Source organism: Orcinus orca, chromosome 10 (assembly GCF_937001465.1).
Source record: "Orcinus orca chromosome 10, mOrcOrc1.1, whole genome shotgun sequence".
In the NCBI taxonomy this organism is placed as follows: domain Eukaryota; kingdom Metazoa; phylum Chordata; class Mammalia; order Artiodactyla; family Delphinidae; genus Orcinus; species Orcinus orca.
In genome coordinates, this window is record NC_064568.1 from 70,330,807 (window position 1) to 70,358,786 (window position 27,980).

Below are 27,980 nucleotides of genomic sequence, written 5' to 3' on the forward strand. Positions count from 1 at the left end.
TTTTGGTATATTATGCTTTATTATTTCAAGAAAGGTAAAAACGCAACTGAAACACACAAAAAAGATTTGTGCAGTGTATGGAGAAGATGCCGTGATGGATCGAAGGTGTCAAAAGTGGTTTGTGAAGTTTCGTGCTGGAGATTCTCGCTGGACGATGCTCCACAGTTGGGTAGACCCGTTGAAGTTGATAGCAATCAAATTGAAACAATAATTGAGAACGATCAACGTTATACCACACGGGAGATAGCGGACATACTCAAAATATCCAGACCAAGCATTGAAAATCATTTGCACCAGCTTGGTTATGTGAATTGCTTTGATGTTTGGGTTCCGCATAGGTTAAGCCAAAAAAACCCTCTTGACCATATTTCCACATGTGATTCTCTACTGAAACATAATAAAAACGTTCTGTTTCTAAACAAATTGTGATGGGCAATGAAAAGTGGATACTGTACAACAGTGTGGAATGGAAGAGATCATGGGGCAAGTGAAATGAACCACCACCAACCACACCAAAGGCCAGTCTTCATCCAAAGAAGGTGATGTCGTGTATATAGTGAGATTGGAAGGGAGTCCTCTATTATGAGCTCCTTCCAGAAAACCAAATGATTAATTCCAACAAGTACTGCTCCCAATTAGACCAACTGAAAGCGGCACTCGACAAAAAGCGTGCAGAATTAGTCAGCAGAAAACGCATAATCTTCCATCAGGATAACGCAAGCCCACATATTTCTTTGATGACCAGGCAAAAACTGTTACAGCTTGGCTGGGAAGTTCTGATTCATCCACTGTATTCACCAGACATTGCACCTTCGGATTTCCATTTATTTTGGTCTTTACAAAATTCTCTTAATGGAAAAAATTTCAATTCCCTGGAAGACTGTAAAAGGCAGCTGCAACAGTTCTTTGCTCAAAAAGATTAAAAGTTTTGGGAAGATGGAATTATGAAGTTGCCTGAAAAATGGCAGAAGGTAGTGGAACAAAAGGGTGGATATGTTGTTCAATAAAGTTCTTGGTGAAAATGAAAAACGTGTCTTTTATTTTTACTTAAAAACCGAAGGGACACATTATATACCCAAAATCAATTATCATGATTAGTACTATACTCCCAATAGGTATCATATGGGTTCAGCAACTACGGTGGAAAATATAAGCAGCCCCTCTTACCACCATTGCTCCAGTTATCTTCTTGGAGAATTTGTGCTTCCTATCCCCACAACTCCAGGTTCTGCTTGTCTAGAGGTCCTTCTAGAAAGTGAGACACTTTCACCAGGGCACACAATATGAGTCCCATTAATTCTTTTACTGTGGTAAAATATGCAAAACGAAGTTTACCATTTTAACCATTTTTAAGTATACAACTCAATGGCATTAAGTACCTTTACATTGTTGTGAAACCATCACCATCATCCATCTCCAGAACTTTTTCATCTTCCCCATCTGAAACTCTGTACCTATTCAACAATCACTCCCCATTTCCTTTTCCCTCCAATCCTTGGAAACCACCATTCTTTCAGTCTCTATGAATTTGACTATTCTAGGTATCTCATATAAATGGAATCACACAGTATTTATCTTTTTGTGTTTGATTTATTTCAGTTAGCCCAGCGTCTTCAAGGTTCATCTATGTTGTAGCATGTTTCAGGATTTCATTCCTTTTTAAGGCTGAATAACGTTCCATCGTATGTATATATCACATTTTATTTATCCACTCATCCATCAATGGACATTTGGGTTGTTTCCACCTTTTGGCTATTGTGAATAATGCTGCTAACAAACACTGGTGTACAAATATCAGTTTGAGTCTCTGTTTTCTTTTGGGTATATATCCAGAAGTGGAATTGCTGAACATATGGTTATTCTATGTTTAATTTTTTGAAGAACTGCCATACTGTTTTCTACAGCAGCTGCACTGTTTTACATTCCTGCCAGCAGTGAACAAGGGGTCTAATTTCTTCACATCTTTGTCAACACTTGTTATTTTCTGTTTTTGTTTTCATTTATATATAATAGCTACCTGAATAGGTGCAAATGGTATCTCATTGTGGTTTTGATTTTCAATCCTCTGCTCATTTTTTAACTGGGTTGTTTTTGTTGTTGTATTGGAGGAGTTCTTTATATATTCTGGATATTAACTCCTTATCAGATGTGATTTTCAAGTATGTTTTCCCATTCTGTGGGTTACCTTTTCACTCTGTTGATAGTGCCCTTTAATTTAAATTTAAATTTGTTTTAAATTTTAGTGAAGTCCAATTTGTCTATTTTTTTCTTTTGTTGCCTGTTTGTTTTGGTATCATATCCAAGAAATTACTGCCAAGTCCAATGTCATGCAGCTTTCCCCCATGTTTTCTTCTAAGAGTTTTATACTTTTAGCTTTTACATTTGTTTGATCCATTCTGAGCTAATTTTTACAGATGGTATAAGATAAAGGTCCAACTTCATTCTTTTGTGTGTGGATATCCAGTTTTTCCAGAACTATTTGTTGAAAACATTGTCCTTTCCACACTGAATGCTCTTGGTATCCTTGTCAAAAATCATTTGACATATGTGTGAGGGTTTGTTTCTGGGCTCTATGCTATCCCATTGGTCTATATGTCTGTCTTTATGCCAGTATCATGCTGTTTTGATTACTGAAGGCTTGTGGTAAGTTCTGAAATCAGAAAGTGTGAATCCTCCAACTTTATTCTTCTTTTTCAAGATTGTTTTGGCTATTTGGGGTCCCTTGAGATTCCATGTGAATTTTAGTTTGAATTTTTCCATTTCTGAAAAAAAGTCATTAAGATTTGGATAGGTTTTTAATTGAATCTGTAGGTTGCTTTGGGATTAATCCCATTACTTTTAAGCTTTGGTTGCTGCCCTGTTACTTTGGACAAGAAGAATCACCATTCCGGCAGTAGCAAGTGACCCTTATCATTAGGAAGAAGTGGGGCTGCTGCTACACAATGGGGGCAGCCAGGAGTATGCTTAGCATCCATGTGACCCCCTTACGTGCCTGTTGGTATGCTCATGCCCAGTTTTAAAGGCAAATGGACAAGTGCAGCAACCCTGGCTGGTCTGAAAAGGACATGTCATCCAGGGGCTCAGACCCCTCAGAGATGACAGTCTGGGTCACTCCACCAGGGTCACCACCTATATACTAGCAGAAGTGCTAGCCAAGGATGGTTTTGTTTGTTCTTTTCCTTTAGGTGTAAGGTTAGATTGAGATTTCTTATTTCCTGAGGTAGGCCTGTATAACCATAAACTTCCCGCTTAGAACTGCTTTTGCTGTAACCCATAGATTTTGGATCATTGTGTTTCCATTTTCATTTGTCACCAGATATTTTTTAATTTCCTCTTTGATTTCTTCAGTGACCCACTGGTTATTGAGTAGCATATTGTTTAGTCTCCATGTTTGTGTTTTTTGCAGTTTTTTCCTTGTAGTTGATTTCTAGGCTAAGAGACTAGATCTTAATCATTCCCATCACAATAAAGAATTGATTATTATGTGACGTGATAGAGGTGTTACTAACCCTATGGTGGTATCAAATCAACATACTGCACACCTTAAACTTACACAATGTTACGTCAATTAAAAAATTATAACATCTGCTTTTATCTTCTGAGCCTAGAACTTCCATTTTACTTATTTGTATGTATAATTTTAATATTCACTGGGGACAAAACTACCCTATAAACAAAAGGAATATTATTCTTTTATTCAAAACCTCCATGAGAATTGATCACCATTTTGGAAAATGATGCTTCCAACAGTAACATCATTCAATTTCTTTGAGTGACCAATAAAACACACCTGTTATCAGTATGCATTTAAAGTTGTAACACTGGTACTTCCCTGGCGGTTCAGTGGTTAAGACTTCGAGGGCACTGCAGGGGGCATGGGTTTGATCCCTGGTTGGGGAACTAAGATTTCCCCATGCCACGTGGCGTGGCCAAAAAAATAAATAAGTAAATAAAGTTGTAACATTATAGCTCTTCAGGAATCATGAATTTAGTCTCTATTTTAAAATACCAAATAGAGTTATCAGTACGCTATTGAACAGTTTTACTTCTTCCATATATAAGAGAAAGCACCTGACTACTTCATTGTTTTCTAGTGTAGTCGTATCTGGGCATTTACATATTGAAATGCATATTTTATTAAAAATTGATTTATTTCTCCTTTTTATTACAATAAAGGCATTGGACTGATCCTTTTTGAAACTGTGTATATAGGTAAGTTATATGAATTTTGTTTTAGGATAGTGGGTGTGATAGATGTTATAAACGTTCCCATGTTATAATAAGGAGGGTTTGCTAAGTCTGGTATAGTTGAGAACCACAATCTCAGAACAAGTTCTTTGAGGGCAGGAAATGTGTTCTGATTTCTTACAGCACGCTTGCACCCACTAAGTTCTCAATATTTAATTTCACCCTGTTGCAGTTTCTGTTTCGCCTTTTCAGAAGCCCTTATTTGCTCCTCCATTCTGGCAGTTTCAATTTGGATGCGGTGTCTACCCTCATGTAGGTAACTGCAGTAAATACGATCTAAGTCAGAGTGGTCTCAGTCCCTCTGTCAATGATTAGAGCCAAGCGAGTGACCCAATTCTGGTTTGAGACATAAGGAGAATTCTGCTGATGAGCTTTGAGAAAGGTTTTACACTCATTAAAGACACAAAAGGAAAAACAGGTTATTTTCTTTCACTGGACATTGTACAGTGACACCTGGAATCATAGTAGGCGTTTTGTTTTTTTTTTAATTAATTAATTTATTTATTGTTGGCTGCGTTGGGTCTTCGTTGCTGTGCACAGGCTTTCTCTAGTTGCAGTGAGCCGGGGCTACTCTTTGTTGTGGCTCACGGGCTCTAGAGCGCAGGCTCAGTAGTTGTGGCACACGGGCTTAGTTGCTCTGCGGCATGTGGGATCTTTCCGGACCAGGGCTCGAACCCGTGTCCCCTGCATTGGCAGGCAGATTCTTAACCATTAGCGCCACCAGGGAAGTCCTCATAGTAGGTGTTTTTGATCACAGGTATTATTAGCCCCCCAAACAACTGCTGAGAATGACAGTTTGGCAAAGATAGAAGGAAACCAGAGTGCCTGATAGTTCTGAACCCTCTATCAACTAATTCCAGAACTTCTGAAGTGCTTGTTACATCTGATAGAGTTAGGACTTTTCTTTTTTTTTTTTTTTTTTTTTTTTGCAGTACGCGGGCCTCTCACCGTTGTGGCCTCTCCCATTGCAGAGCACAGGCTCCGGACGCGCAGGCTCAGCGGCCATGGCTCACGGGCCCAGCCGCTCCGCAGCATGTGGGATCTTCCTGGACCGGGGCACGAACCCGTGTCCCCTGCATCGGCAGGCAGACTCTCAACCACTGCGCCACCAGAGAAGCCCAGGTCTTTTCTTATTGTCAGCAGCATGCATCTTTACCAATATAACCCTCTTCACAGGCAGTTGTGTTGCCAAGGAATATTTATATACACTGTACGCAATCCTGGTCAGAATGCTATATGGGGAAGCCGTAGCGATTCTCTCACAGTCATCAGCTCCTATTCAGACCATATGTATTATAACTGAGTCTCATGTAGGGTTCATGAGCAACTGATTTATTTTACATTAACAGTAAGCTATACAGTCTGGCTGTCCAATAATGCAAAAGAAGAAAACTTCTTGTGCTCTACTCACCCTTTCATGTCACTGCTGCTCAGATAAATTAATTTAGAAGTGAATTGTTCTAATCCCTAGCAAGGCCCAGTGATACAATACATATTTTTTCAATGCATACAGGGATCAGATTTAAAGAGTAGCAAGGGCTATCTTTTGGCAAGTTTTCCTTAGCAAGTAGAGAAGGCTTCTTTCTGAGGAAAAAAGGTTTAAATGACTAAATTTATGAATCTAATAACCCTCCCACTTGGTAATGCTAGTACCCAAAATGTACCAGCACTGGTTTCCATGACTCATTTTTGATATTTGTCTTTTCTTCTCTGCACTTTTTCCACCAAAATCCTTTATCCATTTACTTTCCTCTTCTCATCTTCCCGACCCTTCCTTATCCATAGAAATTATGTGCTTTGCCTGATGTATAGAATTACAACTATTCCCAGTTCTCAATGAGTCTGCAAGCCCCTTCAAAAATCCTTGCAGTACTCCCCAAGGGCAGATTTTTTTTTTTTTTAAAAGAACATGCTGGATAGAAGTTTACAAATTAAACACAGTCTTTTCTAAAATTTTATTTTACTTCAGTCTATAAGTACTGCTTTTTGTTTGAACTGCTCGCATAAATCCATTCCATCCAAAAAGGAAATGAAAGTGTTTCTAGCAGTGTAAGCACAGTTGGCAAGGCCTATCCAAAGGTCTTCCACTAGAGTCCACAAAAAATCCAGATGTAGTTAAACCACAAACTGGATGTTCTTATTATCTGTGCCATAAGAGATTTTCAAAATCAGTTTGTTTTTTAAAACCTATCAAATGTCAATCATGGGGCTTTCCTGGTGGCGCAGTGGTTGAGAATCTGCCTGCTAATGCAGGGGACACGGGTCCAAGCCCTGGTGTGGGAAGATCCCACGTGCCGCGGAGCAACTGGGCCTGTGAGCCACAATTACTGAGCCTGCGCATCTGGAGCCTGTGCTCCGCAACAAGAGAGGCCGCAATAGTGAGAGGCCTGCACACCGCGATGAAGAGTGGCCCCTGCTTGCCACAACTAGAGAAAGCGCTCGCACAGAAACGAAGACCCAACACAGCCATAAATAAATAAATTTTAAAAATTAAAAAAAAAAATGTCAATCATGGTAGGGAAGACCACTGAGCTGATTTGTGATAACTAAGTTATGTTATCACTGAACATAATTTATCCTAAATGATTACTGGCATCTGGAAGACCTTGGGGTAGGGGCTCTTCACAAGAAACACAAGCACCACTTGCACAGGGACAACCAGGCATCCCCAGAGCAGCCGCATGCTCCAGACTTCCTCCACTGCTTCTTCCTCACCGTGGTACTCAGGCTCGAAAGCTGAGAGGACAATGCTCAAACTCTTTGAAGGTTTTTACAAAGAACACTAGTGAAGGAGGTACTGTGAGGTACTAATTTTTTTTTTAATTTATTTATTTTATTTATTTTATTTTTGGCTGCATTGGGTCTTTGTTGCTGCACGCGGGCTTTCTCTAGTTGTGAGCAGGGGCTACTCTTCGTTGCTGTGCACGGGTTTCTCATTGCGGTGGCTTCTCTTGTTGCAGAGCACGGGCTCTAGGCACGCAGGCTTCAGTAGCTGTGACTCACGGGTTGTAGAGCGCAGGCTCAGTAGCTGTGGCACACGGTCTTAGTTGCTCCGTGGCATGTAGGATCTTCCCGAACCAGGGCTTGAACCCGTGTCCCCAGCATTGGCAGGCAGATTCTCAACCACAGCGCTACCAGGGAAACCCCAAGGTACTAATTTTTGAGGTATAATCTAAATACTAAAAATGATGATGAGATCTTGAGTCCTTAGCCTATTTATATTGCCTTGGATTCATTAAAGTTATTTTGCATGTCCAGCCTACTTCCTATCTCACAGGATACTGTGGAGGATTAAGGGAGATAAAGTATGTGACAGCCTAGTCCGTGTCTGCGTACCCAGTATGTAATATTCCCATCCTCTTCCCCATCCCAAAATAAAGAGGTTAGTCCTTCAACTTTCAAAGTACTTTGTAATGAAGAAGAAATTAGTTTTTCTATCCACATCCTTGTCAGTATAATTCTGAATTTCTCCCAAGAGTAACTTTTCTTTTGTAAAATAAACTTTATACTATTTGAAATATACATGAAGCTTCATTTTTGTTTGGGGTTCTTTACTTCCCATTAAGTTACTTCTGAGGAACTGAAACCTCAGAAGGTAATCACAACAAAACATATTAAGTGGTTTTTTTTTTTTAAATGATGATTCAAAGGCAGACTTGTAGACTTGTATCTCGTCAGAAGATAGAAGGCAAAATGCAGCCTCTGAACGGAATTGTTCTAATTATTGCCTAAAAAAGTAGTTATACAACTACATTCAAGGACATAAGACAAAGCACTACTTTAAAACTAGAATGACTGAACAGTTAGGTGAAAAACATAGCTGAAATAGGAAAGGGAAATAGACTTAAGAACAATTTGAATTGAGACAATAATCCATCAGTCCTAGTTGCTTCTGTTAAATGAATATCTTGAATCACATTGTCTCCTTTTTTACCTTCCACAATGTCTTCACTGAAATCTCAAAGCAGCATTCTCACAGAACTAAATAATAGTTATCATTTTGTTAGGATTCAAAATTTCAATCCAGTAGCCATCAGGATCTTGAATAAATGCCAGGCCTTTCATTTTACCTGTAAAACAAAATGATTTTCATTAGTGAAAAGACTTTAAAAAAAAAACCTTAAAAATTTTAAATACATTTTTTATTAATTCAATTTTTAATTTGCATTTTAGTTAATTACATTGTTTTGTTTATAGTTTTAACTTAAAAAAATTCTATTGTCGGTGTTGCCCAGATGCACGATTTTCAGAATGACATATTTTATCTTCTACACATAGCTGTAAACCAACTCTCCTGAAATAAACTGTGGGACTGGCTGCATCTTGTAAGTATCAGGTATTTATTTCACCTGCACATTATCAATTCATGCTACTAGTTGAGTAGTCAAAGAAATTGTCTTATTTTAAAGAGGATAAAGGAAATAGATAGGTGCTCAAGGGAGGAGGTAGCATGGCTTATCTACACAGCCAAAGGACCGAGATGCTTAGGTCATACACTATTCTGTGTAACCCAAGCTCTGCCAATCAGATTCTTTCTCCCAGGAATTCAAAACTGGGATTGAGAGGTTAGTAGGTCTAGTAGTAGAGTTCTTTGCTTAAATGGAAAAGTGTGACCTCGGAAATTTATTTTGGTACCGAGATGCTGAAGTAGTTGACTCCTATCTCTGGCTCCTTTCTTCAAGATCAACCCCAGAGGAACACAGATTAAAAAAATAGGGGGAAAAAAAAAAAAGTACAATGCCCCTGAGGTGATAGTTGGGGAGAGGAATGGTGGGGGTGGGGTAGTGACTGTTTTAACCTGCTTTGTGTGGAAGGGGGTACTTTTGGCTGGACCACAAGGCTGTGGGAGAATAAACAGGAGTTTTGTTAGTTTGGCTCTTGCTTCTCCCAGTGCCTTGCGCATTAGCACCTACTCCCACGGGGTGGGGGTGGGGGGGTTGAAACTACTGGTTCAAATGTCCTCGGGAGTAGATAAGGGCAGAAAGACAGGTGGGTACCAACTGATCTCACTTTCCCCACAACCAGGGTGAGGGAAAGACAATCCCAGAAGTGTCTCCTACTAATACTACTACTCCATCAGGGACAAAGTGGGGGAAAAGGATCTGATTACAGAATGTGAAGTATTTGTTTAACTCTTATTTTCTCTCTCTGCTCAGCACATCTCCCTGAGAACATGTGGATTTTTAAGGACTGAGGTCTGGCCTTCCCCCATTCACACTGCCTGATGTTTGGAATAGCTAATGGTTTCAGTTTCAAAACAAAAAACAAAAAACCTCTGAGACCAAAATAATAAGAATTTGAGGAATATAACTATAAAACAAACAATGAGGGCTTCCCTGGTGGCGCAGTGGTTGAGAGTCCGCCTGCCGATGCAGGGGACACGGGTTCGTGCCCCGGTCTGGGAAGATCCCACATGCCGTGGAGCGGCTAGGCCCGTGAGCCATGGCTTCTGAGCCTGCGCATCCGGAGCCTGTGCTCCGCAACGGGAGAGGCCACAACAGTGAGAGGCCCGCGTACCGCAAAAAAAAAAAACAAAAAACAAAAAAAATAACAATGGATTATACATTCAAACAGAAGAACAAATATTAGATCAATGGGGACCAAGAACTATTAAGACATGTAAAAGCAACGGGGAATATTCAATACGACCAATACGAAACAAGAACAAGAAAATATTAAAGGAGCCCAGCAAAAATTCAAGATCAATATCATAATAGCTGAAATTAATTACATAATAGGTGAGAATACAGAAGATAAATATAAGAACAGATACATCTGAGGAAAAATTAGCTAACTGGTATGCCAGTTTGAAGAAATCTCCCAGAAGGAAGGCAAGGACAAAGAAATAACAAATATAAAAAGCCTCTAGAACAAAACAGAAGAAACTATATGAAGGAACACAAATCAGATTTTTCAGCAGCAACACTGGATGGCAAAAATAAGACAATATAGATGTACTTTCAAGACTGAAGGAAAATAAACCTAAGATTTTACAGTCAACAAAACTGTCATTCATATGTATAAAGGCATGGTTCTGGGACATACAGAGCTTCAAGAGTTTTGCCTCACAAACCCTTTAAAAACAGTTTTGGTTGAGGTACTTAATAAAGGAATGGAAAAATCTGAAAGATGCTGCAAGAGATCTATGGAGAAAAAATATATACCTTGATATATTTATTACCTTAAAATAAAAAGCCAAAGCCAAAGAAAAAGGAAAAATAGACCAATAATATCCCAGCCTGAGTAACAGCAACATAATGGAGGTAGAGGGAAGCAAGTTCTTTCCTTACTAGGGAGGAGGATATTTGGATATCAAATCTCCTAATTGAAAAAAAAAAAAGGATTGAAATGAAACAGTGAAGTATTTCAAATGAAAATTAAATAATAAATTATGGTGGCAAAAACAGATCTAAATAAAATAATTATAATACATGTAAATCCAACAAAATCCAGATATATACTATGTCAAGCGATATATCTAAAACTGAAGGACACGCAAAGGTTGAAAAAGGATGAAAAAAAAATTCAGGAAATTATTAACTGAAGAGACTTGGTGTAGTTACATTAACAGCAGATGAAACAGACTTTAAGGAACTTACTTTTTTAGGTGGTTAGATATACTCGAGAGAGCGAAAGCTGGTGGTCACTGAGAGAATGGTAGGGTCAAGGGGTGGAGAGAGAGCCTAGGTCCTTGACAGCTCTCTAGATCCTGTGACTAGTCCCATGTGAAGCCACCCTAGGTGCTGCCTTTCAGTTCCCTGAGATAACTAGGTATTCTTCCAATCATTTCCCTTCTTTCCTTAAGCTGGCTGGAGTAGAATTCCAAGTTACTTGCAACCAAAATGATTTTATTACAACAGTACCCTCTGTGGGCACTTAGTAAATGTTATATAACTAAACATAGGCCTGAAGAAAACAAGTAGCAGACTCACCATCATCAGGTTTCTTCACAAATTTGACTCCCAGTTCTTCAAATCTTTTACAAGCACCGTGAACATCAGGAACAGCAATTCCAATGTGACCTTAGGCAATCACCCCCAAAACAAGGCAGAGAGAAAGAAGGAAAAATTACAACAGGGTACCTATGTGCCACAAGTGGCTTCCAAAACTAGTTTATTTCAAAACATAAGGCATCTGAAAACAGACTGAATCAAGCTGGTTCAAAACCTATAATACATTAAAGAACAAGAATCTAACTGGCTGGGTATAATAAATTAATTAGTTGCTCTGAATTATACATTATTTAACATAGCCCAATACTGGCTCATAAATAGTTTGATCTGTTAAGAATAACCTACAGCACAAAAGAGTAACCATTTACTCATGCTTAATGGGCTTATTATTGATACTGACTACACAGCAGCCAATTTAAATTGGTAATACTCTTGTTTTGGTTGAGAGATTTGAGATCAAGGCAGAAGTGTATGCTGGCAGAAATCGGGATTATTATTAACCATCATTTTTGTTTTTCTGTTTTTTAAATTAAAACATCTACTGGAAATATAATACTGAAACTGAAAAGTAAAATCATTGTGAGAGAGTAAATGTAAAAAGTTTAGACTGAGATGATGAAATTAAACAACTCCTAAATAAAATTATTTGTGGAAAATAAAAATAACCATACTCCTAACAAATTGATTATACTTAATGTTTTAGATTGCTTACAATCATAAATAGGTACACAGTGGAAAAATCACACAAATCCATGTTTATTACACACAAATAGGCAAACATACCAAATCCCCGAGGGTCTGAATTGCCACTGTGGTAACTCTGGGCCTCATCATCTTCAGTGCCCCAATTGCTACAAAAGGAGGGAAAACATAATTACAAGTGACCTGGAGAACAGATATTCTGAAAAGAAAGCTGCAACAATCTTTGAAATCTTACAATGTATATATGCTACTTAATATACTTGGTCTAATCTCTGTTACTGTAAATATTAAGTTTTCAACTATAGAAAGAGCAAATGGGCAAAGAATGACTAAGGAGACAATAAAACTAGGCATCTGGATAAGAACAATAATTATAATAATAGCAACTACCATTTCTTGTGCTAAGTACTTTATACTTCTTTAAGTCCTCAGAACAGCTCCAAGGGCTAGATCTGAGTATCTCCATTTTACAAATGAGACTGCCACTTAGGGAGGTGATATAACTTGTTTAGGGTCACAGAGGTATTGTCAGAGCCGAGACTCATGTCTAGGTCTTTCTGATTCCAGGGCTGTTTTGAATCAGGGGACACATTAAATCACACACCCTGAAACAAATGCTCTTTTTTTTTTTTACAAATCCTCTTTTGATAGTTTTTAGCGGGTGCACAGAAACAACATAAAGAATAAAAAAGAAAGAAGGGGAATGCCAATTTCAACAAAAATGCTGAAATTATGAAGACCTTACTTACAGTACCTAAACATTCATTAGCTACCGTTTGAAAAATATCTTGCCATTTCAGTCTTATATTCTCTATCTAAAAGGCAAATGATCTCACTTGCCCTATCCATGCCACAAGAACAATACAAAGACCGTAAGATCCATATAAAATACTCAAACATACTGTTATAAGTTGAAAGTGATTAGGTAGACCTGATTTGAATTAAGCTGATAAGAAAGGAAAAAAAGTTAAAAAAAAATAAGCTTCAAAAAAATGTAGAGTATATAAACAAAATAAAAACTCATACTCACTGTGTCAGTTCAAGTGTAGCTTTTCTGGAGAATGCCCATGCTACTCTTTCATCTTTATCTTTTGGGATGTCATTTTTATCCTCATAAGCCAGGAAATAGAGTGAAAATTTCATAGTGGGAAAATCTAATTTTTGGAGTAGTCTGAAATTAAACAACAAGTCTGAATCAATTAACAATAGGAAAAGCTGATTCATACTAAAATCAACATAACAATATTCAAGTTCTACTAAGAATAAGAGCTGTATGTGGTGAGGCTGGGGTTTTTTGTTTTGTTTTGTTTTTTGCGGTACGCGGGCCTCTCACTGCTGTGGCCTCTCGCGTTGCGGAGCACAGGCTCAGGACGCGCAGGCTCAGCGGCCATGGCTCACGGGTGTAGCCGCTCCGCGGCATGTGGGATCTTCCTGGACCGGGGCACGAACCCGCGTCCCCTGCATCGGCAGGCGGACTCTCAACCACTGCGCCACCAGGGAAGCCTGGTGAGGCTGTTTTAATAGAAAAAGCAAGGAAAATCAATTTTAAAAAGTCTAATTTAAAAATATTTATTCATCTATATATATCAGTGAAATAAAATTTTTTTTAAAATGGAAATTTTTGGGCTTCCCTGGTGGCGCAGTGGTTGAGAGTCCGCCTGCCAATACAAGGGATGCGGGTTCGTGACCCAGTCCGGGAAGATCCCACATGCTGTGGAGCAGCTAGGCCTGTGAGCCACGGACGCTGAGCCTGTGCGTCCGGAGCCTGTTGCTCCGCAACGGGAGAGGCCACAACAGTGAGAGGCCCGCGGACCGCAAAAAAAATAAAAAATAAAAATAAAAATGGAAACTTTTGTAATTCATCAATTCTTCAAATATAATGAAACTTAGTTGGATTTATGGTACTTGCTTATAAATGGCAAAAGGTATCTTCAAAAGAAAATTTTATTTATTTTTAGTGAAAAATATAACACATCACACCTTATTGTTCTTTCAGCTATACGACACTGAGTTAAAGAAAAATAAATTTATTGAGTTCTTACTATGCCAAAACTCCTAGGAAACTGAGGATAGGTGTTAAGAGAGAAGGACAGATTAATATCACAAAAGACATGAATGTCAACAATGAAGTGGTTACAGTATCAAATACTGCAGAAAGGTCAGACAGGATTAGGTCTGAGAAGAGGTGAGCAAATATGGAAAGGTCCTGTGAGGGCAGTTTCAGCAGCATGCGACAGCAGAAGCTGGAGAATGGGAGGTGAGCAAGTGACACAGTTAAGTGCTGGTCTACCTGTACAGATGGTCATGATGACGGGAAGGACAGCAAGAGAGCGGAGGGCAAGAATTATCCTAGAATAGAGAAGACTTAAGCTTTTCTGTAGGTTGAGGGGAAAGAGCAGTGGAAAAGGAGAGACTGATCATGAGAGTGCGTGATGAATTACTCATCCTGAGGTTCTGAGAAGATTCACTGAAGTCGTGGCCTCTCAACTGAGTTTAAAGAGGGTAAGATTATTTTGCAAGGAGTAGGGTAGAATGAGGATACACACAATACAATTTTCTTTAGATTAGGGAGGATTAAATGCTCAAACACGACCTCATTCAAAATCAACGAGAGGGAATCGTTGCAGCATAGCAAATGGAAAGTTTCTAGAGTTCTGTTCCAAATCTTTTACTTATTACTGTCATGTTATATGCCTTGGCCCACTAAGAGCTATGTACTGACTCATCACAAATAAGATTTACTCTAACTTGTTTATAACGATGTATCAAACACCTCAAATACTCCAATTCTGAAAACTGCACTCCAATTCTGAAAACTGCACCTACCAAAGCAGACGGACCAATCAGATGGGAAATGGAACACTTGAACCTGTTTTAACTTGCTTTTCTCAGCTCAGCATATCTTTCAATATAATGTCAAGTTGTACCCTAGTTGGGGGCTCTTTAAAAACAAGGTCAACATTGGAGTTGATCAAACCTGGATTCAAATTCCAGCTCTGCCATGTGCCCACTGTGGAATCTGGGGTCATTAAGTTAATGTCCTTAAGCTTTGGTTTCTTCCTTCCATGTAAAATAGGGATATAAGCTATCTCATAAACCATAAACAACGAAATGAGATATAAAGTGCCTGGCAAACAGCACGTGTTCAGTAAATCTGGTTTCATTCTGCCCTTTAAATATGTCATAAATACATACAAAACTACTTTTTCTGCAAAGAATTATAAGAAACTGTTAACAGCAGTTATCTTTGAAGAGGACTGGGGGACGGAAGCTGTCACTTTTCACTTTGTATTTCTCAGAATTGGTCAGATTTTCTAACATAGACATATACTGTATTACTTGAAGTTTTCTCTCAATGTCAATGGAGGTTATCTAGGCAGTAAATTAAAGATTGTTTTATTCTTTATGTATCTATATTACCCAAAACAAATAAAAACCCTCATGTTATTTTGGGAAACAAATCAAGAAAAAGAAATATGTCTTAAAGATTATAAGATCAGTGAATATTACCTATTCAGCAAAAAAGAGAACACATCCTATAAAAATGGAATAGACGGCCAGTTTACCTAAAACTTAGAAAATGAATGAGTTTACCTAAAACTCATTCATTTTCTAAGTATTGTGTCTTAATAGCTATATCTTTTCTGAAGTAAACAAGAGGCTAAAAGTGGCCATAACATCAAAACAGTCTGGACACATTAAGGATTTAACTGGCAGCTCTTAGAGAGAAGGGAGTCAGAGAAAATGCAAGTATTGGTGTCATGTTGCCCAGTGAGCCTGGCTGGGATAGAGGAGAGGAACCTGACAGAACCCCTAGTCAGTCAAGCCTAGTCCCAGACTCCTGGCCAAAAGGACTTTTGTGACCTTTGAAGCAAACTTTAATCCATTTTTACAATGAATCTGAAAACATTCCCTATATTTGCAAAGCTATGTATTTAAACATTATAGGCACCAATAAACAGTTTACTTACGTCATTCCAAGAATTCTAGTATAAAAGTCCAATGACTTCTTAGGATCCTTAATTCGCAGCATGGTCTGCTGCAAGAGAAAATCCTAAAGGGAAACAGTATATATTAAACACCTTTAACTTTTACTACTTGTTATCAACACTAATTTTGCTTCCTGTAACAAAATACCAACAGTCCACCATTGCAACACACTGTTTAAGAAGAAAGAAATTTTGTCCCCTCAGTCCATCATGGCTTTATTATTATTAAATACCTGTGTTCAGTCCATAAAGGCTATGTTCAAATCCAGGTACCTTAGTCAGAGAGGATTTTTTTGTTGTTGTTTTGTTTGTTTGTTTTTCTTTTCTGTAGACTCTGTGCCAAGTGCTGTAAAACAAGTTCAACAACCGTGTTTATCCTATCCCTATCCTTATCCTATCCTAACCCTATACCTATCCTACAATCTTTCTAAGAAGCAATTTGGATCTGAAGAGTCTTTAAAAGTCTTAAAGAGTTCATACTCATCAATCAAAATGTTGCCCTTCTAAAAATCTATGTAAGGAAATAATTAGAAACTTGGACAAAGATTTATGTATAAAGACATTCATCACAACATTTACACAGTAACTATGGTCCAGACACTGTTCTAAATGATTTACAGAAATTAACTTATATAATCTTCACAACTACTCTCTGAGATAAGTATTATACCATCCCCATTTTACTGCTAAGAAAGTAAGTGGCAGAGAAAAAACTGCAGTGCAAACAGTTTGGTTCCAAAGTCCTTGCTTTCAACCACCTTGCTAACCTACCTCTAACAATGAAGAAATAGATAAATTATGACACAGGCATAGTAGAATATATGAAGACATTTAAAACGCTGCTTTAGAAGCACTTGGACATGCCCATGGTATATGACATACACGTTATATGTCAATTTTATCTCAATAAAGCTGGAAAAAATAGTTTAAAAAATGGAAAGATACACCATTTTTCTGACTGAGAAGATTTAACATGATAGATTATTTCTAAGAAAACACAAATATAAACTCTAAAATCATTTTTAACTTGTAAAAAGGAGTCTATACATGCCAAAAAGATTAAAAGTATATTCAATGTTAGTGGAGTTATTCATAAAAAATAGAGGTGTGTAAATCCTTTGTTGCCAAAGTATTATTTGGACGATATAAAAAAACAAGCAGGGCTTGCTTTTTATAAGATGATCAAGTTATTCTATGCTCAGATAACAGTTTTCTTTTTATCACCAAGATATTCTGCTAACTCTCTGTAACAGAATACCTCTGCTACTTTTGATAAACACTTGAATGATCTTGGAAAAATGTTCCTTTCTTTAAAAGTTTCTAAAAATCACTGTTTATTGCTATGGTTCTAAAATATTGTTTGAAATAAATATATCTTGCATTTAAAAAAGACTAAAGTTGATGTCTTGTCTCATGAGACAGTTCTTAACTTTGTCTTTTCCTTATTATGCTCTAAATTCAGAATAATAAAAGATGTCTTTTATGCTCAAACTATCTTTGGGTTTTCTGGGATGATTACAAGGTAACAAAGATTTGCTCCTTTGCCTTATAAAAAGGAAGAATGATAGAAATAATCAGTCTTTTGTGAGGGTCGGGGTGGGCAATCTCCAAATCTAATTAATTTAAAACTACTGTGAAAAAACTTTAAAGGTACAATCAGGGATATTTCTAGTACATGTACTACGTGCCTACAATGTAATCCTGACAAAACTATAAAAAGTGGAGCAGGGAGTGAACCAAAGGGTCAAAGTGAAGGTCCCTTTGAGCACCTCTAAATGGATTTTCTGGTATAAGATGTGAACTCAGGTAAAGCTTCATTTTTTACCTATGGATGGCCAATTGCTACAGCACCATTTGTTGAAAAAATCTGTCCTTTCTCCACTGAATTGCTTTTGCATCTTTGTGAAAAATCTGTTGGGTTTATTAGTGTGAGTCTATTTCTGGGTTCTCTACTCTTTTCCACTGATCTATATCTATCTCTCTGACAATACCATGGAGTAATGATTACTGCAGCTATATAGTGAGTCTTAAAATCAGGTAGACTGATTCCTTCCACCCTATTCTTTTCAAGATTTAGTTATTCTACTCTCTTTGCCTTCCACATAAATTTTAGAATAACCTTGACTATATCTAAAGAGAAAAGGTTTGATAGGGACTGTGTTAAACATGTATACCAATTTGTGGAGAACTGACATCTTTGCTATGCTGAGTCTTCCAATCATGAACACAGTATGTCTCTCCATTATTTAGATTTTGATTCCCTTTATCAACGATGTGTAATTTTCAGCATACAAATTCTGTACATGTTTGATAGATTTATACCTAGATATTTAATTTTGTTGAGCAATTGTAAATGGTATTGTATTTTTAATCTTGGTGCTCATGTGTTCTTTGCTAATATATAGAAATCCAATTGATTTTTGTATGTTTATCTTGTATTCTGCAACCTTGCTGAACTCACTTACTAGTTCCAGGGTTTTTAGACTCCTTAAGATTCCTATGTAGACAATCGTGTCATCTGCAAATAGGGACAGTTTTATTTCTTTCTTCCAATCTGCCTGACTGTTATTTCCTTTTTTGCTTTACTGTACCAGCTGGAACTTCCAGCACTATGTCAAATAAGAGTGGTGAGAGCAAACTTGCCTTGTTCCCCCAAATTAAGGAGAATGCATCACCATTTAGTATAATGTTAGCTCTTAAGTTTTTCATAGATGCTCTTTATCAAGTTGGGAAGTTCCCTCCCATTCCTATTTTTTCTGAAAAAACAAAAGTGTTTAAATCATGGTGTTGAATTTTGTCATGTGATATTTCTTCTTTAGCTTCCTAATATGGTGAGTTACTGTGATTTTTTTTAATACTGAACCAGCCTTGCATACCTGGAGTAAACCTCACTTGATCATGGTATGCGATTCTTTTTATATACCACTGAATTCTATTTGCTAATATTTTGTTAAGGATTTTTACATCCATACTTATGAAAGATATTGGTCTGTAATATCTCTTTTTTTTTGTACTGTCTTCACCTAGTTTTGATATCAGGGTGGTATGACAGCTTTATAAAATGAATAAAAGTGTTCCTTCCTCTTCAATTTTCTTGAAGGGATTGTGTAGAATTGATGCTAATTCTTCCTTAATGTTTGGAAGAATGCTCCAGTGAAATCATCTGGAACTGAAGATATTTTTTTAAAAAGATTATTATGAATTCAATTTCCTTATGTTATAGAGCTATTCAAATTATTTATTTCATATGGGTAAGTTATGGTAGTTGGTGTTTTTCAAGGAATCGGTGTATTTCATGTAAGTTGTCAAATTTATGTATGTAGAACTGTTTTCAGTATTCCCTTATCACCCTTCTCTTGTCTGCAGTCTGTAGTGGTATCCCCTATTTCATTCCTGATATTGGTAATTCATGTCTTCTCTCTTTTCTTGTCAGTCTTGATACAAGTTTGTTAATTCTGTTGGTTTTTTTCAAAGAATCAGCTGTTTCACTGATTTTTTTCTAATTTGTTTTAAATTTCATTGATTTCTGCTCTTTATTATTTCCTTCCTTCTGTTTGCTTTGCGTTATTCTGCTCTTCTTTTTCTAGGTTCTTGAGGAGGAAACAAATTCTTGATTTAAGACATTTCCTATTTCCTAATATATGCATTTAATACTATAAATTTCCCTCTTAGCACTGTCTTAGCTGAGATGCTCTTTTCATTTTCATCCAGTTCAATGTAATTTTTAAAATTTCCCTTGAGACTTCCTCTTGATCCACGGATTATTTAGAAATGTGTTATTTAGTTTCCAAGTTTTTAGAGATTTTCCTGTTATGTTTCTGCTACTGATGTCTAGTTTGATTCTACTGTGGTTGAACATGCTCTATATAATTTCAATTATTTCAAGTTTGTTGAAGTTAGTTTTAGGGCCCATGATATGGTCTACCTTGGTATCTCTTCTGTGTGCACTTGAAAAAAAACTATACAGGCATACCTCGGTAATATCATGGGTTTGCCACCACTGCAACAAAGCAAAGATCACAATGAAGAGTCACACAGGGACTTTGTGGTCCAGTAGTTAAGACTCCACGTTCCCAGTGCAGGGGGTTCAATCCCTGGTCAGGGAACTAGATTCTGCATGCTGCAACTAAGAGCCTGCATGATGCAACTAAAGGAGCCCACATGCTGCAACTAAAAGATCCCGCATGTTGCAACGAAGATCCTATGTGCCACAATTAAGACCCGGCGCAGCCAAATAAATAAATATTAAAAAAAAAGTCACAAATTTTTTGGTTTCCCAGTGCATGTATGTTTACTCTATACTGTAGTCTATTAAGTGTGCAATAGTACTATGTCTAAAAAAATGTACATACCTCAATTAAAAATACTTTATTGCTAAAAAATGCTAACCATCATGTGAGCCTTCAGTGAGTTGTAAAGGTTACTGATCACAGATCACCATAACAAATATAACAGTGGAAGTTTGAAATATTGCAAGAATTACTAAAATGTGACACAGAGAGAATCAAGCAAATGCTGTTGGAAAAATAGCACCAACACGCTTGTTTCATGCAGGGTTGCAACAAACTTTCAATTTGTAAAAAAAACCTAGTATCTACAAAGTGCAATACAAACAAGGTATGCTCGTATTCAGCTGTTACTGGCTGTAATGTTCTATAAATCTTGATTAGATCTTGTTTATTGATGGCGTTGCTGAGTTTGTCTATATCCTTGCTAATTTTCTGTCTAGTTCAATCAATTGTTGAGAGAGGAGTATAGTCTCCAACTAAAACTGTGGATTTTTCTTTTTCCTTCCATATATCAGTCTTTGCTTCACATATTTTTTGCAGTTCTATTGTTTGAGGCACACACATTTAGGATCGCTATGTCTTCTTAGTCAATGGACCCTATTATCATCATATAATGTACTTCTCTATAACTGTCTTTGCTCTAGAGTCTACTGCATTTGAAACAATATAGCCACTCCTGCTTTCTTCTGATTAACGTTTATATATCTTTTTCCATCCTTTTTGTTGCCTCTGTCATCACATTTGAAGTGAGTTTCGTGTAGACAGCATATAGGTGGGGCATGTTTTTATTTTTATTTTTCTTTCAGTTTTATTAAGATATAATTGACATACAGTATTATATAAGGTTAAGGTATACAGCATGACTTCAACTTACATATGTTGAGAAATGATTACCACAAATTTAGTTAACACCCATCACCTCACAAATAGATAACTTGAGGCATGCTTTTAAATCCACTCCACCAATATCTGTCTTAATTGGTATATTTACATCTAATGTAATTATTGAACTATTAGGGCTTAAATTGGCCATTTTATTTTTGTTTTCTGTTTGTCCTTTCTTTTTATCTTTGCCTTCTTGTGGGTCACTGGAATTTTTTTCTATAATTCCATTTTGATTTATCTATAGTGTTTCTGCATACACTCTTTGCATAGCTTGTGTGTGTGTGTGTGTGTGTGTGTGTATACCACCATGTTATTCCTAGGGTCTCAAGGTCCCTAGCCAGTCTGCCATTCTCTCTGCTTTTCAGAGTCCTCCTGTTTTTGTTCTATCTAAGCACATCTTGTTTTATTGCATTTCACTTTGTTGCAGTTCACAGACATTGTTTTTTTTGTTTTTTGTTTTTTGTTTTTTTACAAAGTGAAGGTTTGTGGCAACCCTGTGTCCAGCAAGTCTGTCAGTGCCATTTTTCCAAGAGCATTTGCTCACTTTATGTCTCTGTGCCACATTTTGGTAATTCTCACAATATTTCAAACTTTTTCATTGTACTTGTTATGGTGATATGTGATCAGTGATCTCTGATGATACTATTGTAATCCTTTTGGGGTGCCATGAACCATGCCCACATAAGATGACAAACTTAATTGATAATTGTGTGTGTTCTGACTGCTCCACTGATAGACCATTGCCCCATCTCTCTCCCTCTCCTCGGACCTCTCTATTCCCTGAGACACAATATTGAAATTAGGTCAATTAATAACCCTACAATGGCCTCTAAGTGTTCAAGTTAAAGGAAGAGTTGCATGTCTCTCACTTTACATCAAATGCTAGAAATGATTAAGCTTAGTGAGAAAGGTGTGTCAAAAGCTGAGACACGCTGAAAGCTAGGCCTCTTGCACCAGTTAGCCAAACTGTGAAAGCAGAGGAAAAGTTCTTGAAGGAAATGAAAAGTGCTCTTCCAGTGAACACACAAATGATAAGAAAGCAAAACAGCCTTATTGCTGCTATGGAGAAAGTTTTAGTGGTCTGGATAGAAGAGCAAGCCAGCCACACCATTCCCTCAAGGCAAAGCCTGATCCAGAGCAGGGCCCTAACTCTCTTCAATTCTAGAAGGCTGTGAGAAGTGAGGAAGCTGCAGAAGAAAAGTTTGAAGTTAGCAGTGGTTGGTTCATGAGGTTTAAGGAAAGAAGCCAGCTCCATAACATAAAAATACAAGGTAAAGCAGCAAGTGCTGATGTAGAAGCTGCAGCAAGTTATCCAAATAGCTAAGATAATGAATGAAGGTGGCAACACTAAACAAAAGATTTTCAGTGTGGATGAAATAGCTTTATATTAGAAGAAGATATCACCTAGGACTTTCATAGTTAGAGAGAAGTCAAGGCCTTCAAAGCTTCCAAGGACAGGCTGATTCTCTTGTTAGGAGCTAATACGCTGGTGACTTGAAGTTGAAGCCAATGCTCATAACCATTCTGAAAATCCTAGGGTTTTTAAGAATTATGCTGGGAACTTCCCTGGTGGCGCAGTGGTTAAGAATCCTCCTGCCAATGCAGGGGATACGGGTTTGATCCCTGGTCCGGGAAGGTCCCACATGTCGCGGAGCAACTAAGCCCGTGCGCCACAACTACTGAGCCTGTGCTCTAGAGACTGCGAGCCACAACTGCTGAGCCTGCATGCCACAACTACTGAAGCCCACACGCCTAGAGCCCGTGCTCTGCAACAAGAGAAGCCACCGCAATGAGAACCCTGTGCACCGCAATGAAGAGTAGCCCTGCTGACTGCAACTAGAGAAAGCCTGCATACAGCAACGAAGACACACCACAGCCAAAAATAAATAAATAAATAAATAATATATTTTTTAAAAAAAGCTACAGCAGTGGCAAAAAAGTTTCTTGACTTTGTGTCCTACCTTTCAAATTCTCTTTCTAGTGATGAAGACACTCATTTCTCTAGAACTGTTACTAAGGAGCTTTACATATTAAATCTTACTCAGAATCAAAATCAAAATCTCCATTGCCTCTACCACCTTCCATCTTCAGAAAAGGGAAGTTTCAATCTTGCAGCCATACCTCTAACCTCAGCTCTGGTTTTACATCTCCATCCAGTCTACTCAACATTTCCACCTGAGTCAAAATATCAAATTAATTACAGCCCAAATAAATATTCCCTCCTACATCACCAACAGGGAATGCCTCTAGAATCTGACTTGGGTGTCAGCCCAAGTCAGACCCCTGAAGTCTTCTCAGATTCCTTCCTCGCCACTCCCTCTGTAATCCAATCCAAGTGTCCCATTAACCTGACTGCTCAAGTCCCTCTGGAATCTTTCTCCTTGCCTTTCCAAAGATCACTTCTACCTTGCTCATGTCCTCTCTACTTCCTGCCTAGACGACTGTCAAAGCCTGCCTGGTCTCTCTGCTTCTTGCAGGCTAACCCAAATGCAATCCAGAGTGATCTTCCTATAATGGTACCAGACTGATCTTTCTATAACAAAAGGCCAACTGTGTCATTTCTAGGTTAAAAATCAATCCTTCAGGCGCTTCTCTGGTGGCTCAGTGGTTAAGAGTACGCCTGCCAATGCAGGGGACACAGGTTCAAGCCCTGGTTCAGGAAGATCCCACATGCCACGGAGTGGCTGGGCCCGTGCACCACAACTGCTGATCCTGCGCTCTGGAGTCCAGGAGCCACAATGGGAGAGGCCGCCGCAGTGAGAGGCCCGTGTGCCACGGCGAAGAGTGGTCCCTGCTCGCCACAGCTGGAGAGGGCCCGCACACAGCAATGAAGACCCAATGCAGCCAAAAATAAACAAATAAATAAATAAAATCTATTTAAAAAAAAAAGATGTTAAAAAAAAAAATCAGTCCTTCAGTAGTACCTCACAACTTTTAGAAGAAAGTCCCCAAAGGACACACATGCAGTTGCTGCATACTTCTCTAACTTCATCTTTTATTACCACTCCACTAAACTGGTCACCTTAAATGGTGTTGACTTCATACCTTTAGCAGTTAAAAAAAAAAGAGTATGCCCCATCATAAATGTATATATATTTTAATTGTATACACAGAGAAATATACATAAATAATAATAAAATAATAATAATAAAGCATATGTTAAAAAAAACACATTTACCAAACAGAAATCTTCATAGGATGAGAAAAACAAATGAACCAAGTGAGAATGTTCGTATTTTCTTTGAGCATCCCAATGACTGTTTTATGTACCTTCCCCTTAATTCCTATTGCCTGTAACTTCAGTCTCATTGTATACCTGTAGGTCCCTGCATCAGCTCTCTGATGTCACCGTGCTTTTATATATACTACAGTTCTCTCTGCCGAGAACAGTCATTCATCCATCTGGCCATTGTCCTTCTTCCTTCCTTGCCATTCTTTCTCCCCTCAACCCCTACCCGCAACTCTGCCTAGCTACCTCCTTTGATTTGGTAAAACCCAGCTTAAGCGTCGCCAACACTGAAAGTTTTCCCTGACCTCATCATTTACCACTCAGATGGGAAGGGACTCCAAAAAATTTAACAAAGGACACTGATAGACAGTAAAAGGAATGTATTTCAGGAGATCACTACTTGGGAAAAGAAGCACTTGGCCTTTGAAGAAAGTTAGCTAAGTAAGACAGCCCAGAAGGTGGTGCAGCCGTACATTCTTTGGTCTGCCTTTATGACAAAGATGCAAATAATCAACAAACAAGTTGACTTTCTATCACTGCTGTTCTCTCTTCTTTCCAAACCAGGCCCCCATCACTTTTCTCACCTTCTGGAAGAGCCTTTTAGGTGTTCTCATCACCTCCAGGCTTGGATCCCTCCAATCTATTCTGTAGAATGATTTGAATCCCTCAGTGATTCCCCACTAACTATATAAAATTCGATTTTCCTAGAAGTAACATTCTAAGCTCTCTCCATGATCTGGCCCCAACCTACAATTCTAGTCTTCTCCACCACTGCTCCACCACTTAGATAACTTGAACGTGAACCAAAAACAAGGTAACTCATTTCTCCAGAACATGCTCCACATTGCATCTTTCTGCCATCTCACCACATTTTTGCTCAGATGTTTCCTCCACCTAGAATGCCCTCCCATGTAACCGTCTCCCATGTGATGTTGGGACCCCATCCATCTTTCAAGGCCTAGACTCACGCCCACCTTCTGCTTGACGCATTCCCTGATATCCACAGTTGAAATACAACCTTGAATTGTATTGCTTTTCATAGTTTAAAGATCATAGATACATTTTATCCTTATAGCAGCTTTGTTTACACCCTGCTAAGATCACTATAGCCAATGACAGAATTGGGGATTCAAACGTAGGTCTTCAGCCTCCAAATACCCTGTGTATACCACAGATGCCACCTTTGAAAATCTCTACTTTCTGCGCTCCCACAGTGCTTTATAATTTCAAAAGCACATAATCCCAGTTCCATCTTATGTTAGAGTTGGTGTATGTTTGGTGAAGGGAGGAACTTCATCTTGTTCATTTGAATGTCCCCCAAGGTATCTACCATGCTCTTTACATATAGCAGATGATCAGTGATCAGACTGAATTAATTCATTTAGGTTTTCTACTTTCCTTCATGTCAAGTTCCAAAATTACTGCTGTAGTCAGTACTCTAGAAGCACAATAGGGAGTGTGGGTTCCTCGCTAGGCAAATTACTCAACACCTCTGTGCCATTGTCTACTTATATATAAAACGGAGATAATTTTGCCTTCCTCACAGGGTTGTTGTGAGGATTAAATTAAGTAATGTACTTAAAATAACAAACCGGGGCCTGGCACACTCAGTATATCCCAGCTGCTATTATATACTCCATTTTATGTCCCCCATATGGTGCTTCTAGGGTGCAAAACAACTAATCTCAAAAAATAATTACTGGGACTTCCCTGGAGGTCCAGTGGTTAAGACTCCATGCTCTCAATGCAGGGGCACAGGTTCGATCCCTGGTCAGGGAACTAAGATCATGCATACCACATGGCATGGCCAAAAACAAAAAAAAAACAAAAAAACCTTCTAATCAAGAGAAATTGACATAAATTAAGAGTGTGTAGGACTTCCCTGGTGGCAAGAATCCGTCTGCCAATACAGGGGACATGGGTTTGAGCCCTGGTCCGGAAGATCCCACGTGCCGTGGAGCAACTAAGCCCGTGAGTCACAACTACTGAGCCTCTGCTCTAGAGCTGGCGAGCCACAACTACTGAGCCTGCGAGCCACAACTACTGAAGCTCGCACGCCTAGAGCCCGTGCTCGGCAACAAGAGAAGCTACCGCAATGAGAAGCCCGTGCACCGCAACGAAGAGTAGCCCCCCGCTCTCCGCAACCAGAGAAAGCCCACTTGCAGCAACGAAGACCCAACGCAGCCAAAAAAAAAGTGTAAATTAAGAATGCAAAGAACTGTACTCAATCAATTTTATCAAGCTCTCCTTCAAATATTTTTTTTAATAGTCCTGTATATAAAATGCCCAGTTACCTGGGAAATTAATTTACACTGAATAACTCAATCTATATTATGTGAAATAACAAGGTATTAACATTAAAGAGTATAAAAAGTAAGATTAAGTGTGAGAGGAAATGTATATATTTACCTCTTCCCTCTTAATTTTGCAGTGACTAACATTTTTCATAAGCTAAGTACTACCAGGTGCTAGTCAAAGGATTTAGCAATTAGAAGTATCTGACTCTTCACCCTAAAGGCAAAGAGCCAAGAAGGGACTAAAGTCACCAACCGGTCTTAGAGGTCTGTACGAAGCACATACTCAGACTTCAGGGATTTTAGAACTTCCCCAGTCAAATGAATACATACAAAGGCGTTTTCTGACAGTGATGAGTACACTGGAGTAAACCCCCGGAGCGGCTGCCCGGTCTGATCTTGACAACGCCCGGAGGCACCACACCTGAGTGAGTTACAATGACTCTCAGTATAGACCTGTTAAGCAAGCTGAAGGGATGAGAGTCTTCATATGCAACTGGTCATTCCTCTTACTGGGTCTCAGCTGCAAGGAGATGGTCTGTGAAGGAATTTCCAAGATTCCCTTCGGATCTAAGCTCCATGATTCTGCCAATCTCTCCTGGGGCCACCGAGCAAAGTGCGGCCGTGAGCAACCGGAAAGGCCAACCCAAAGGGAAATTCTGGGCGCGGCTAAAGTCAGGAGCTATCAGATTGGTTTGGAGGAGTTAAACGCGGAGCCAGGACAGTTACAGAAAATGATCCCGGCTGGGAAAAGCCGGCCCGTAGACCTTCGAACGTAGACTGGAGTTCAGAAACCTCTTTTCTTACCCTCCACCTCTATTGCCCTGGGGAACACGCACACCCACAGACATGAGCTCTGACCCTGGGTTAGCCATGGTTTCCTGTTACCGTCCCAAATCAAGCAAGTTAAAGCAAGCAGGATCGCAGTCTTTCAAACAACTTGAAGAAACGGACCCTCTCCAGATCCCCCACTGGACACCACTGGCCCTCTTCCCAGCCCACTCCGATCCGCCCAAGGCGGGCAGAGCTGCAGTGGTGGTAGGATGGGGTTCAAATCCAGAGTTCGAATCATCCAGCCCAAGCGAGGCCTGGTTGAGCCCGAGGGACTGCTCCCTCCTTGGGGTCCCAGTCGCGCCACGCACGGCGGGCCCCGACTCTGGAGAATTAGGTTCTGCGCCCACCTTGGTGCTGGGGTCCGGGTCTTTGCAGCAGCCGAGGGCGGCCTCATCGGTGAGGCCGCCGGACGCGGGCTGCGGTTCTGCCATGGCCGCACTGTTGTAACGCGGACGAAGGTGGCCAGGAACGCAGCAGCTACTCTCACTCTGCCGGCCGTGAAGCTCCCTTCACCAGCGCCCGCAAGACGGCACCACGGGGTGGGCAGCCGCTGAATT

At 39.0% G+C, this 27,980-nt stretch overlaps 1 protein-coding gene across 2 annotated transcripts; it reads right to left on the reverse strand.

The window, feature by feature from the left end:
* GLO1 (glyoxalase I) lies at positions 1 to 27,980 on the reverse strand. Of its 2 annotated transcripts, XM_033424093.2 has the most exons (7): positions 27,771 to 27,980; positions 15,875 to 15,957; positions 12,934 to 13,074; positions 11,985 to 12,052; positions 11,181 to 11,270; positions 8,183 to 8,318; positions 1 to 1,305 (listed from the first exon to the last, which is right to left on the reverse strand). In XM_033424093.2, exons 1-6 carry the CDS (start codon positions 27,852 to 27,854, stop codon positions 8,230 to 8,232), a joined length of 555 nt encoding a protein of 184 aa, XP_033279984.1. In that variant the 5' UTR covers positions 27,855 to 27,980; the 3' UTR covers positions 1 to 1,305; positions 8,183 to 8,229. The 2 variants fall into 2 exon arrangements, with proteins under 2 accessions (XP_033279984.1, XP_004267695.1); XM_004267647.3 differs by having other exon boundaries at positions 1,285 to 8,318; positions 27,771 to 27,976.

Bases quoted from the DNA above. Each gene is read 5' to 3' on its own strand.
- GLO1 (XM_033424093.2), bottom strand. From the start codon at position 27,854: ATGGCAGAACCGCAGCCCGCGTCCGGCGGCCTCACCGATGAGGCCGCC. The intron at 12,053-12,933 runs GTGAGTATGAGT...CTCCTTTTGTAG, and splicing joins GCTACACTTGAACTGACACA to CAATTGGGGCACTGAAGATG. The intron at 8,319-11,180 runs GTGAGTCTGCTA...TTTGTTTTACAG, and splicing joins TGTGAAGAAACCTGATGATG to GTAAAATGAAAGGCCTGGCA.